General features: G+C 37.3%; 1 protein-coding gene across 3 annotated transcripts in view; it reads left to right on the top strand.

Annotated features, from left to right (window-relative positions):
* The window catches only part of dlc1 (DLC1 Rho GTPase activating protein), a 118343-nt gene that overhangs the window by 45209 nt on the left and 60758 nt on the right, over positions 1 to 12376 (top strand). The window contains exon 1 of one of the 3 annotated variants that reach the window (XM_082165743.1): positions 8141 to 8507. The exons of the other annotated variants lie outside the window; for them this stretch is intronic. Coding sequence (XP_082021869.1) covers positions 8264 to 8507 — 244 coding nt within the window. The 5' untranslated portion in view covers positions 8141 to 8263. Of the gene's footprint in view, positions 1 to 8140; positions 8508 to 12376 lie in introns of those variants that run through there. 3 annotated transcript variants of the gene reach the window in all.

Genomic DNA, 12376 nt, shown 5'->3' with positions numbered 1-12376 from the left:
GTGGATTGCTTTTAAGGGTGCTTTTAACATATTGCTGATCACTTACAAAGCACTAAATGGTTTAGCTCCCCAGTACTTGACCGAGCTCTTAACACATTATAGTCCTCCACGTCTATTGCGATCTCAAAATTCTGGCCAGTTGATAATACCTAGAATATCAAAATCGACTGCTGGCGGTATATCCTTTTCCTACTTTGCACCAAAACTCTGGAACAGTCTTCCTAATATTGTCCGGGAAGCAGACACACTCTGTCAGTTCAAATCTAGACTAAAAACACATCTTTTTGGCCTATAGCATACACATAACACATTATATAATTCAATGTTAGGCTAGTTTAGGTCAGCCGGAACCGGGAACACTCCCCATAAATCCTGAAGTACTTGTTACATCATAAGAAGGATGGTGTCTATGCTAATATTAGTCTCTCTGTTTTGTACGGATGGGCAGCCGGAGCGCGTTAAGGGTTTTTCTGTTAGAATGGTGTTGTGTTAGCAGCCCCTAAGTTTATAACTTCAATCAATACTAAAAACAATCAATCAAAACTAACTTTAGCTGGACAACAACTTTATCATAGAGCTGTTGTAAAGCCTAAACAATCTGTTACGGTAATTTCCTATTATATCTGTAAAGCTGCTTTGAAACAATCCATATTGTTAAAAGCGCTATATAAATGAAGGTGACTTGACTTGAATCCCTGCCGCCATTTTGAAGTGCGTTCCACTTCCTGAAGTGGACGAGGGAAGTTTATATGGACAGACCCTCGCTCCCTCGATTTTGACCGAGGGAGCGAGTCTACTTCATATGTACACTCCAGGCAGCTCCATATACCACAATGCAACATGATTGTGACGTCAACGCATATTGCGTTTAATTTACCCCGCCACAAATAACTCTATGATATATTATTATTATTATTATATATTTTTTTTTTATTTAAACAACTCAAACACACCTTTATACATATAGAATGCTGCATTAAACAATTTCGTAAGGGAAGAAAATAAATAATAAATCAACCCCATAGTGGATTCTAAGTGATCAAGGGCTTAGCACGTTCCAATTCAGCCTATTGCAAAGGTTCCGCCAGTAGTGGGCACTCATGCAACGTAAGCAATGACGTACATCCGAGTGAATGAGATGGAAGGAAGTTAGCGAGTGAAGGGCATGACAATTTTGGAAAGGAACGCAGCCCTAGTTGGGAAACATTCTGTTTCATGCTCAACTGTAATTTAAATGTATAAGATCATGTTGATGTTTTATTTACTGGTGAAAGATTATCTTTGTGCTTATTGAATATAGTGGATTTAATGCAGATAAATAACAGGAGGCATTTTGTGTTTTGTAGAAGGACTTTTCTGTATCTGCTGAATGAATATTTGTGCCAACTCTGTGGTCCTGGTTGGGATTTTGCCATATTGAGTACAACTATGAGGTTCATGGTTGGATGTAGCTACATTGGACAGTTTGATTACTACTACAGACTTCTTTTGATGGGAAATCTATATGTTTGATGACGGTCATACTTCATTGGGTTTCATTTACCATCAAACCTTAACTTACTACAACAGTAAACGTTATAAAGACTGAATCATATATTGCTGGAACTTCAACCCATATACAGAACCATATATATACAGTATATATATATATAGTTTTTGTCATTCAAAACTAGTTTTTATTTAGTTATCGTCTCGTTTTCATCTGTGAAAAAATGTCGTTGACGAAAATAATGACGAAAATTATTCGTCAACGAAATTAACACTGTGTGAAAGAAAAATATCCATATTTAACACGTTACAAAGTATATATATATCTTTGTGTGCTGGGTATTTTTGTAATACTGTTTAAATGTTGTTTCTTTGTTTTGAGTCTATTTTGGTGTTTATATAAAGTCACAAAAGGAGCTTACATTGCTGTTTTTATTTACTCATTGTTTTAAACAAGTTGATGCGTATGACCTTCCATACAAAGAGATTATTAATTAGCATTTACTCAAAGTAGCAAGTGTTGGTTATAACATAACATTGTTCTAGTGGTTTTTGGATATTTTTATCCAAAAATCGTACATATTGTGCCTTTAATGTACGTCATATTCCGTAAGCATGCATGTTTAATCAATAGTCCACTTACTAGACCTATGATCTTGGGATATTATCTTTGTCTGTATAACCCATGGGAAATTCCACTTAAGTCATCAAGTTTTCCCATCTGGATGATTAAGATATATTGCTATGGTAGCATCATTTCGAGAGGCTATAAGTATAAGAGGAAGTTGTTGAGTCAGTTTCGGAGAAAAGTAATTTATTTATTTTTTCTTTTTCTTTTTTTATTGTTAAATCTCTCGGATGGGTTTCCTGCATAGAGGTCTTGATTACCTGCATTTCCTGTCACACAGAACTGGTGTTTTGTTATCTCTAGCTTTTAACTATTTTCTCTCTCTCTCTCTCTCTCTCTCTCTCTCTCTCTCTCTCTCTCTCTCTCTCTCTCTCTCTCTCTCTCTCTCTCTCTCTCTCTCTCTCTCTCTCTCTCTCTCTCTCTCTCCTGGTTTTCATTCTTAATATCAGGTTTACTTAAAGTGATATTTCATCATTATTTACTCACCCTCAGGTTGTTCTGAACCAATATTTCTGGTTGTTGTTTTGCATTGTGTAAACAATGGCATATTCCATAAAGATATCAATCATGTTATTTGTCTGGGGTTGTCTGCAGGGTTTTCATAAGAACCATATTGCTGAACTAATATGTTAATTAATTGCTTTTAAATAATTTCATTTTTGATAACACTGGTATTCACATATTTGCATATTGTTGTCTGAGGCCGATTGTTTGCAGTGGCGTGACAGAAATGTGCACCCCAGCAGTAAACAACCCAATAAATTCTGTCGAACATGAGAGGATCTATACTGAATCTATACTATATCTATAAAAATAAAAAATAAAAACTATACTCCTTATCCTTACCTATAAGAGTCCTTATCTAGCCAGCGATTCACATACATTTCAATGCCAATTTTCTGAGACGGTTTCACATGAAAGAACCCAGCTGAAACAAATCAACCCTCTTCTCTGAACAGATCCTATCCTGATCTCATGTTTGTCATCTTCATGTCCAGAGGCAATAGTAGCATAGCATTAATGAGAGTCTGAATTGTGGAGCTAATGTGTTCTTAGGCTTGTCTGTCATGCTTATTTGATTCTAAGAACTTAATGCCCTTACAATCCTAGCCTTTTATTTCCCACACAGTTTTATTGGCTTTGAATTATTGGTAAAGAGACTGGTGTTTGAGCAAGGGTACATTCTTGGCCACTTCATCACTTTAAATATGTCCCAAACCTCTTTCCACTGCTGACACCCCCTACTTTTATTCTACTTCTCCACTTCCTGCTGCATCCTTTGACTCCCAGACTTCTCAGTTTTACTGCTTTGTTCCCCTATTAGAGAACCAGTAGACTGAGCTGTTCAAATTTGGGGAACGCACACTTACAATCCCTGTGCTGTTTTCCTTTCGGAAGGCACCTGTTTGAAGACTGTCATTCTGTTGGAGGAGTTTTTACTTTTTGTCCAACACAGGCAAATTATGTATTTTTTCCCACCAGTGTCATTCCACATTGGCACTGAGGGAAATTACATTACGAATACTTAAAAAAAAAAAAAAAATTACTCACTTCTTTCTCTTGCTATACGACTAAATTCATAGCTAATATCTTTTTTCACTCTTTATCTACATAATGATAGTTTTAAATTGTAATATTTCAGTTTTATGTATTTTACTATTTTATGATTTGATGTATGGGTCTAGGACAGTTGGAAAAATAAATATATATATAAAGGCTGCATAAAGGCCTGATAAAAAGTTTCCAAGCCAGTTTGAATGTGACCTTCATATAACAAAAAAGTTTTATTTTTATTTTTGATAATATGACAGTGCCATAGGTCGAAATGTTTCTGTTTCTGGGTATTTCCGTGTAGTATTGAATAACTGAGAATGATCTTTTAGTGGATGTCACTGGTAATTCCCATTTGTCCATTCCCAGGGTCATTCCCTGCTGTGGTAAGATACTGGCCTGCTGGACAGGAAACTGTCAGTTGATGGGATAAGCAGCTTGTTCAGTTTTTGTAGAACAGGATATTAGCTTTTCAGATTTCTGTAAAGATCACTTTTAGCCTCATATGTGGGCCTTGAGCAATCTCTGTCCCATGACTCAACAGCGCAATACTCAGCTGGGGTCTTATGATGTGACCACAGTTTTTTTTTAGTTTTTTTTTTATGTCTCTGTGTTTGGGTGGGGACTTTAATACTCTGTTGACTCCATAGATGTTACCTCTTGAACTTGTTCCCCATTGTTTTGTGTTTATAGGTCATTGTGTGTACAGGTAATCCTCTTTTAAGAGTATCAGCATCAGTCTGAGTATTTTGGCTGCTACACAATGTCATGATGATCCACTAGCTTTCTTATTATGTATCTGTCTCTCTTCATCTTAATAGCATCACCCTAATATCATTTCTGTAACAGTGTCTTAGGTGTGACAGAGAGCGAAAGAAAGAGAGACACATTGATTACCCTTCTAGAGCGCTATAGCCAGAGTGAGACATTTGTTCTTCTCAGATGACAACACAGGCTCATTCACTAACAATGAGATGAACTTTTCATCTTATTGATGCAATCACTCCAGGAATGGAATGCTCAGAAGAGATGAATGAAAGAGATTGGATGCATCCCAAAAACGTGTGTGTGTGTGTGTGTGTGTGTGTGTGTGTGTGTGTGTGTGTGTGTGTGTGTGTGTGTGTGTGTGTGTGTGTGTGTGTGTGTGTGTGTCTTAGCACAAAACTCTGCTAGGGCGCTGAAAGTAGGACGAAGTGTTTCCAGACTTCTAACATTACACATGGGCTGATATCTTGGTATTTCCAAGAAGATTGTGTTTTTCTGTTGTAAATTATATTGTTAGGGTGAGGTTTAAATGTGTGCATTTGTGTTCTCTTATTTGAAAAACTTGACAAATTTAGATCTTGCTCTTCATGAATTATGCTGATAACTTAAATAAAGTTTTGTTTTTAATTAAAAAATAATAATAATATTTGAATTCTTTTAAAATCTCACAATTGGGGTCCAAAAGTAACTTTTTGAATGCTTTCAGTTGAACTAAAAAAATATAGGCCTATATATTTTTTGTAAACAAAATAAATATTTTTGTGCCTAGTTTAGACATTTAAAATTGAGTTATTTTTACCTCTTGTATGTTTGTAGAAAGGAAAAATTGCTTACCACATACCACAGCTTAAATTAAAATATTTAGGCTATTTCATATTCTCACCACAGGTGATGCTTCATCAGACAATTTTCTTTTTGTTGAGCACCCTCGTTGAACTTTTTGCCCATGTGCACACTTTGTATTAAACCTATTGTATGTTTGCAACAAACTTAAAAAAAAATGTCATTATACATTTGTTTTACTTAATTTACTGGTTATTTACAGCTATCAACGGGATAGTTCACCCAAAAGGAAAATTCTGTCAGTAACCACTCACCCTTATGTTGTTCCAACCCCGTGAGAAATTCGTTCATCTTCAAAACACAAATTAAGATATTTTTTTATGAAATCTGAATCTTATTCACGTAGTGTAACAGCGCTTCTGTGTTGTACGTCACACGCATCACACACATGACCAGTGTCGGCCAATAGTGAGCCTACGTGGTGACGTACAACCCAGAAGCGCTGCGCTGTTACACTACATGAATTCATTCAGGCCCACACAGACGAAAATGAATAGTTGAATAAAGTCGTTATTTTTGTTGTTTTTTTGCGCACAAAAAGTATTCTCGTCACTTGATAAACTTGTGGTTGAGCCACTGTAGTCACTTGGACTATTTTAACGATGTCTTTAATAACTTTTCTGGGCCGGCAAGTTTCGATCCCATAGAAGCCTATGGAGGAGTGAGCCAGCTCTCAGATTTCATCAAACATATCTTAATTTGTGTTCCGAAGATGAACGAAAGCCTTATGAGGTTGGAACAACATGAAGGGTGAGTGATTACTGACCGAATTTTTCATTTTTGTGTGAACTATCCCTTTAAACCTCAATTTTGGCAATTAAACTATTTTAGAAATGTTGTTATTTATTTTACACCATGGTGCTGTGTGCAAGCTTTAATGATTGTATCGTCTAGATTTTTGAGTGGAAAAGAGAGGAAGAAATGAAGCTTATCTCCTCTAGCTTTTCCTCAGAGGTCATAAAGTAAATTAGTGTGTGTGTGTGTGTGTGTGTGTGTGTGTGTGTGTGTGTGTGTGTGTGTGTGTGTTTTGTGCTATTATTAAGCATCCATTGTAGTGCGACTCTTAGCTGGCCAATTAGCCCTCATTGCTCGCTTCAGTGGTGCATTACTGGGAATGCAAAAGCACTAATCCCAAATTTACATCCTTTTGCCAAAGTATTCTAAACACACAGTTGCTACTATTATCTTCAATTATCAACTCTCTTTGAATGCTCATAAACCCAGTCATTTCACACCCCGACACACACACACACACACACACACACACACACACACACACACACACACACACACACACACACACACACACACACACACACACACAGATCACATGCCTTCTGCTAGTGTTAAAAAAAAATACTGTTGTTGTTAAGTATGATTCATTTGTGTGAATCAATTCAAACTGTCCATTTCATTGTTGATAAAACAGAGGTTTGAAGTGATCCACTCAAAAATCTTCACAAATATTTATTAGTAAAATATAGGTGAATATTGCTTTTGTATGTTTACGTTCAATATTTTAAATTTGAAATATTAAAAGATTAATCAATATTGAATGTAGCCTCAGAGTGAAGCAGAGTTTCCGGTCCGCTTATGTGTTATTTCGCCAACTCTTCGTGGTCTATGAATACTAGCTTGCTTGATTTACGCTAGTTACGCACATTTACACGTTACGCTAAGTGTTTCCCGCGTGAAATACTTAGTGTTGTACATTGCCACGAAACTACTACGATGATAGCCCACCTCAACGTTTCATTTACACACCGTGAAACATTGCAAAAATAGGCTGAAACGATGTGACCTTACTCTCTCTTGAAATGTGTCCCCACATTAAGTCCTTGAATTTGAGGGTATTGGACCTGGAAAGTCCTTGAAAGGTCCTTGAATTTGAAGTTTAGCAAGGAGTGGGAACCCTGTATAAAAGATAAGTTACCATAATTCATACGTATTCCATGAAGAATAAATCACAAGGACAGTTGTGCTTCTGAGTGTGTGAACAGAGAGGCAGAGTTAATTAAACCTGCAAATTATTTTTCTGTATATTATATTATATTTGTTTTATTGTGTTTACTGCTACAACAGCATAAGTTATTTTCCTGTGTCCAAAGGGCGCGTGCATCTACTAACAGTCCAGCCATGCAAAACAACATCTATTGTTTGGCGGGCTTAATCCGGTTCATTTACATATTACTGTTATATAACTAAGAACTTCCAGTTGGAGCCTGGTAGTGCACTCTAGCTTAGAGAAGTGTGTAGATTTACCTAAATTATCAAAAATGTAATCAGATGTTAGCTAAACCAGACAAAACCATAACATTTTGTTTCATAAATGTTTTTTATTCCTAATATAATGCAGTGATATTTCTAAATGATTGTATTCTTCTGCAATTATATTGTAACTATCGGTTTTATATGAAAAACAAAACTAGCTTGATTAGCTTTATACAGGTCTATGTTGTCCTCATTTAGATGGAAAAATATGTGATGCATTGAATATATAAATGTATTGTGCTTTAGAGCAGGAAATTGTTTTCTATCTTTAATGTACCTCAAAGCTAGGAAACAAATGTGGGTTGGTTCTTGTCAATGTGCAACACCTGCTGCTCTTTGGTTGCATGTGTAATCTTAGCGTAGGACGATTGTTTGTGGCTTCCTCTCATGTAAGAGTACATGCTCGCTCAAGCAGAATGAATGAATGCGCTAAGATGAATTCAGATGACGCACAGTTTGCCTCCATCAGTACAGCCACTTAGATGTTTCCGAATGCAAACTGACAACATGAAGACAAGTAGCAGCTTGAAGGACACACAAAGAGAGTGAGAGAGTGCACTTAAATTACACAAATGTGGCTTTTTGAAAATTCACATTGCGGAGGCACTGAGGCCTGAGTCTGAAAGCACTCTGTCCTACACACACACACACACACACACACACACACAGACAGTAGCGCAGGACTGAATGTGAGAGCATTGCAGTGGGAACTCCCTAATGCACACTGCAGCACCGCACGCAGAACCGGACATAGAAAATGGACTGAGTAGAGAACGACAGACCCGGGCGAGGGGTGAAGGAGGACGAGGACGAGGATTCAGAACCGAAAGAGCACAGGAGAAGATGTCGAGGTCCATGCGACTGCTGCTTATGCAGAGATCTTTGAGTGAACACATCAGATACTCCACCTTTAGGGCTCTGGATCTGTTTAACGGAAACACACGAGACCAGAGGCTGACAGGTGAGTGTGAGTGGATGTGGATGTGCGAATGTGGAGGGAGTATTCTCCGGACATATTCTAAGGACGAATATGGCCTCGTTGTGATACTAGAAGTGGTGGACGTGTATTTGACCTTACAAAAACATGGTACCATTGTATAGTGACAGTATCAGATAAGGGACTCTAATTTGTGTTGTCCTTGTAAAAACTGCGGAATAGACAGAGTCCAAAACAAATTTCCCTTCGAGGACAATAAAGTATATCTTAATCTTAATCTTAATCTTATGTACCATTGTACTGAATGTTTACTGTATTCATATAGCATGATACCGATGGTATTACTATGTTTCCAAAAAACAAAACAAAAAAACATGGTTTTGCATTGAAAATGTGTGGTCCCACTTTATATTAAGCATCTTTAACCGCCATGTACTAACATTTAAGTTAATTGTTTGATGCAATGCTCTTACTGTGTACATACGTGTCATTACATCTAATTTACTATTTCCTTACATGTTAACCCACCCTTAATCCTAAGTCATACCACTGACCTGTCCCTAACCTTACCTGTATCCCACCTCAATAGCAACAAAATTGTTTGGCAATACAACGTGAATACAATACGTTTATTGTATCTTACACCTTTTTTTATGTAAGCACAGTAGTTGAAGACATCTAATATAAAGTTCCACTTTAGCATCATTGAAATGTGATGTCATGACTTAAAAGGGGTTTGCTAGGTATCCTTTCTTGGGTCGTAGTGCATTTTTTAGTTATCTCTTATCCATAAAGTACTGATATTTTGACAGCTGATAGTCAGTTATGAACTCTGGAGAAGACAGGAAATGCTGTGTCATTATTTAAGTGTTTTAAAGATGGCTGACTATTAGTGCCGGGAAATCATAAGTGATTTATTGCGTGTGAGAGCATGATAGGGATGGAGAGAGATGGATTCACTTTTTTATGTGCATCTAAGGTTTGGTCTATAGTGCTTCTCCAAGACTTAGTCTGCTAGAATGCATGCACTTCACTTTCTCATGAATTAAATATGTCAGACAGTGAGCCATCATTGAGTAAGGCAAGCTATTCATGGCTATTTCAGCAAAAAAAAGAAAGAAGGAAACTTCAAGACAATCTTGAAACCCACCCTGGATGCAGAAAACACTAAAATTTTCATGACCAGTAGCAGTGTGTTCTAATGGTTTATTTAATAGTGTGGGTTTACAACCCATCCATGGATATGGGTTTATTTTGTGTGTGGAAATGTCTGTGCAACCGATCATGTCAGCTTCATTTTAACAAACAAAATCTCTTTTTTTTTTTTTTTTTTGAGGTCAACAAATTATAATTATTTTGTTGCTGCTGTTGTTAAATTTATAGTGTAGTTAAAAAATTTAACCTCACAGGTTTTCTTTCCCAAAAATAACCTAATATTGCATTTTAAAATTAATTTTCCTTTAAAAAAATTATCGACAAATGGTCACTGAGATTAGCCCATGCCACATCCAATTCAATGATATAAACAATTTTTGTTATACTGGTTGAAACTCTCTTCACATCCTGATAGCAAGCAATCAATAATAGAAGTGGTCTAAATATTACAAATCTTCTGTGGAAGTCTAAGGACCAAAAAATGTTTGTCCAATTATTTCATTTTGATGTACTACCTGCAGGTCAACATATGTTCCCTGTTTTCCATCTTATTTGCGAGTGAAAAAACCTGGAGGATGTGTTCATGTGCTGGAGTATCTGTACAGAACGTTCAGAGCTGCCTAGCTGAGCTAATAGTGCTGAGCAAACACAAACACACTCAAACAAGGTAGCCAGCATCTGAGAAAAAGTGTTAGCTTTAATAAGCTCTTTGGGTGATAAATAACTTTATAGCTGAGGTGTGGTTCATACCTTTAGCAGAATTTTGATAGTAAGTTGTCAATTGACCCTTCGCAGGGAGTTTGATTGACAGGCGATCTGACCAATCATAGTCCGCCGAATCCTCCATTTTTGTCCGACAAAGCAGTCAGGAGAGTTAGTAGTTGGAGGATTTGAACTTGAAAAATGGTGTGTACTGACGTCTTTCCACGGTTGAAACTACATTCCTTCTTATGTTCATTCATGTTTATTTGATGCTTTAAATTAACTAGAAGGAAGTGATGATCGGTTCGCGAGCAGCTTTAACTGAGGCTCTACAGCGATCTGTCAGACACATTAAAGAGCCACAAAACGGTATTTATTGTTTACATTTATTTAACAGATGACCAAATTTGAAAGGTGAGACTTTGTTTCATATCAAAAGTAACCTGGTCTGTCCTGTCTGTCAGCGTGTTTTCACTGCGTTGTCAGTGTCCTCTCTGCTCCGCGCTGAATTTTTTGCGTGAGAGCATGGTGTGGCGTGAGAGCGGAGTGTCTTGTCGGACATAGTAACAACAGTAACTAAAGGGGGCGGGTCTTTACAAACGGTCAATTGGAGGCCTAGAATTGAAGACCTAGCAAGGTCATTGAGACATGTCAACTTATTCTATTTACCTGAACCTTAACTCCTAATCCTAATTTAACAATCTAGTTTGCAGTTAGTTTGCATGTAGTAGCAAAGTTACTCGTATTAGTAGAATATCTAAAGTGGACCATCAAAATAAAGTGTAACCAATTTTTTTTTTTTTTTTTTTTTTTCTTAAGGCAGATAACGATAAATGGCCAGTATTAAAATTCTGTATTATTTTGTTTCAATAAAAAAAGCAAAATCACTAAAAAGTACAAACTCGATTCCCAAAAAGTTGGGACACTGTACAAATTGTGAGTAAAAAAGGAATGGAATAATTTAAAAATCTCATAAACTTATGTTTTATTCACAATAGAATATCGATAGCATATCAAATGTTGAAAGTGAGACATTTTGAAATGTCATGCCAAATATTGGCTCATTTTGATTTCATGAGAGCTGCACATTCCAAAAAAGTTGGGACCGGTAGCAATAAGAGGCCGGAAAAGTTCAATGTACATGTAAGGAACAGCTGGAGGACCAATTTGCAACTTATTAGGTCAATTGGCAACATGATTGGGTATAAAAAGAGCCTCTCAGAGTGGCAGTGTCTCTTAGAAGTCAAGATGGGCAGAGGATCACCAATTCCCCCAATGCTGCGGCGAAAAATAGTGGAGCGATATCAGAAAGGAGTTTCTCAGAGAAAAATTGCAAAGAGTTTGAAGTTATCATCATCTACAGTGCATAATATCATCCAAAGATTCAGAGAATCTGGAACAATCTCTGTGCGTAAGGGTCAAGGCCGGAAAACCATACTGGATGCCCGTGATCTTCGGGCCCTTAGACGGCACTGCATCACATACAGGAATGCTACTGTAATGGAAATCACAACATGGGCTCAGGAATACTTCCAGAAAACATTGTCGGTGAACACAATCCACCGTGCCATTCGCCGTTGCCGGCTAAAACTCTATAGGTAAAAAAATAAGCCATATCTAACCAGGATCCAGAAGCGCAGGTGTTTTCTCTGGGCCAAGGCTCATTTAAAATGGACTGTGGCAAAGTGGAAAACTGTTCTGTGGTCAGACGAATCAAAATGTTAAGTTCTTTTTGGAAAACTGGGACGCTATGTCATCCAGACTAAAGAGGACAAGGACAACCCAAGTTATCAGCGCTCAGTTCAGAAACCCGCATCTCTGATGGTATGGGGTTGCATGAGTGCGTGTGGCATGGGCAGCTTACACATCTGGAAAGGCACCATCAATGCTGAAAGGTATATCCAAGTTCTAGAACAACATATGCTCCCATCCAGATGTCGTCTCTTTCAGGGAAGACCTTGCATTTTCCAACATGACAATGCCAGACCACATACTGCATCAATTACAATATCATGGCTGCGTAGAAGAAGGATCCG

The sequence above is a fragment of the Leuciscus leuciscus genome (genome assembly GCF_965113295.1).
Source record: "Leuciscus leuciscus genome assembly, chromosome: 3".
Taxonomy (NCBI): Eukaryota; Metazoa; Chordata; class Actinopteri; order Cypriniformes; family Leuciscidae; genus Leuciscus; species Leuciscus leuciscus.
Note: the sequence above shows the minus strand (reverse complement) of the source record. Positions and strands in the feature narration are given on the sequence as shown.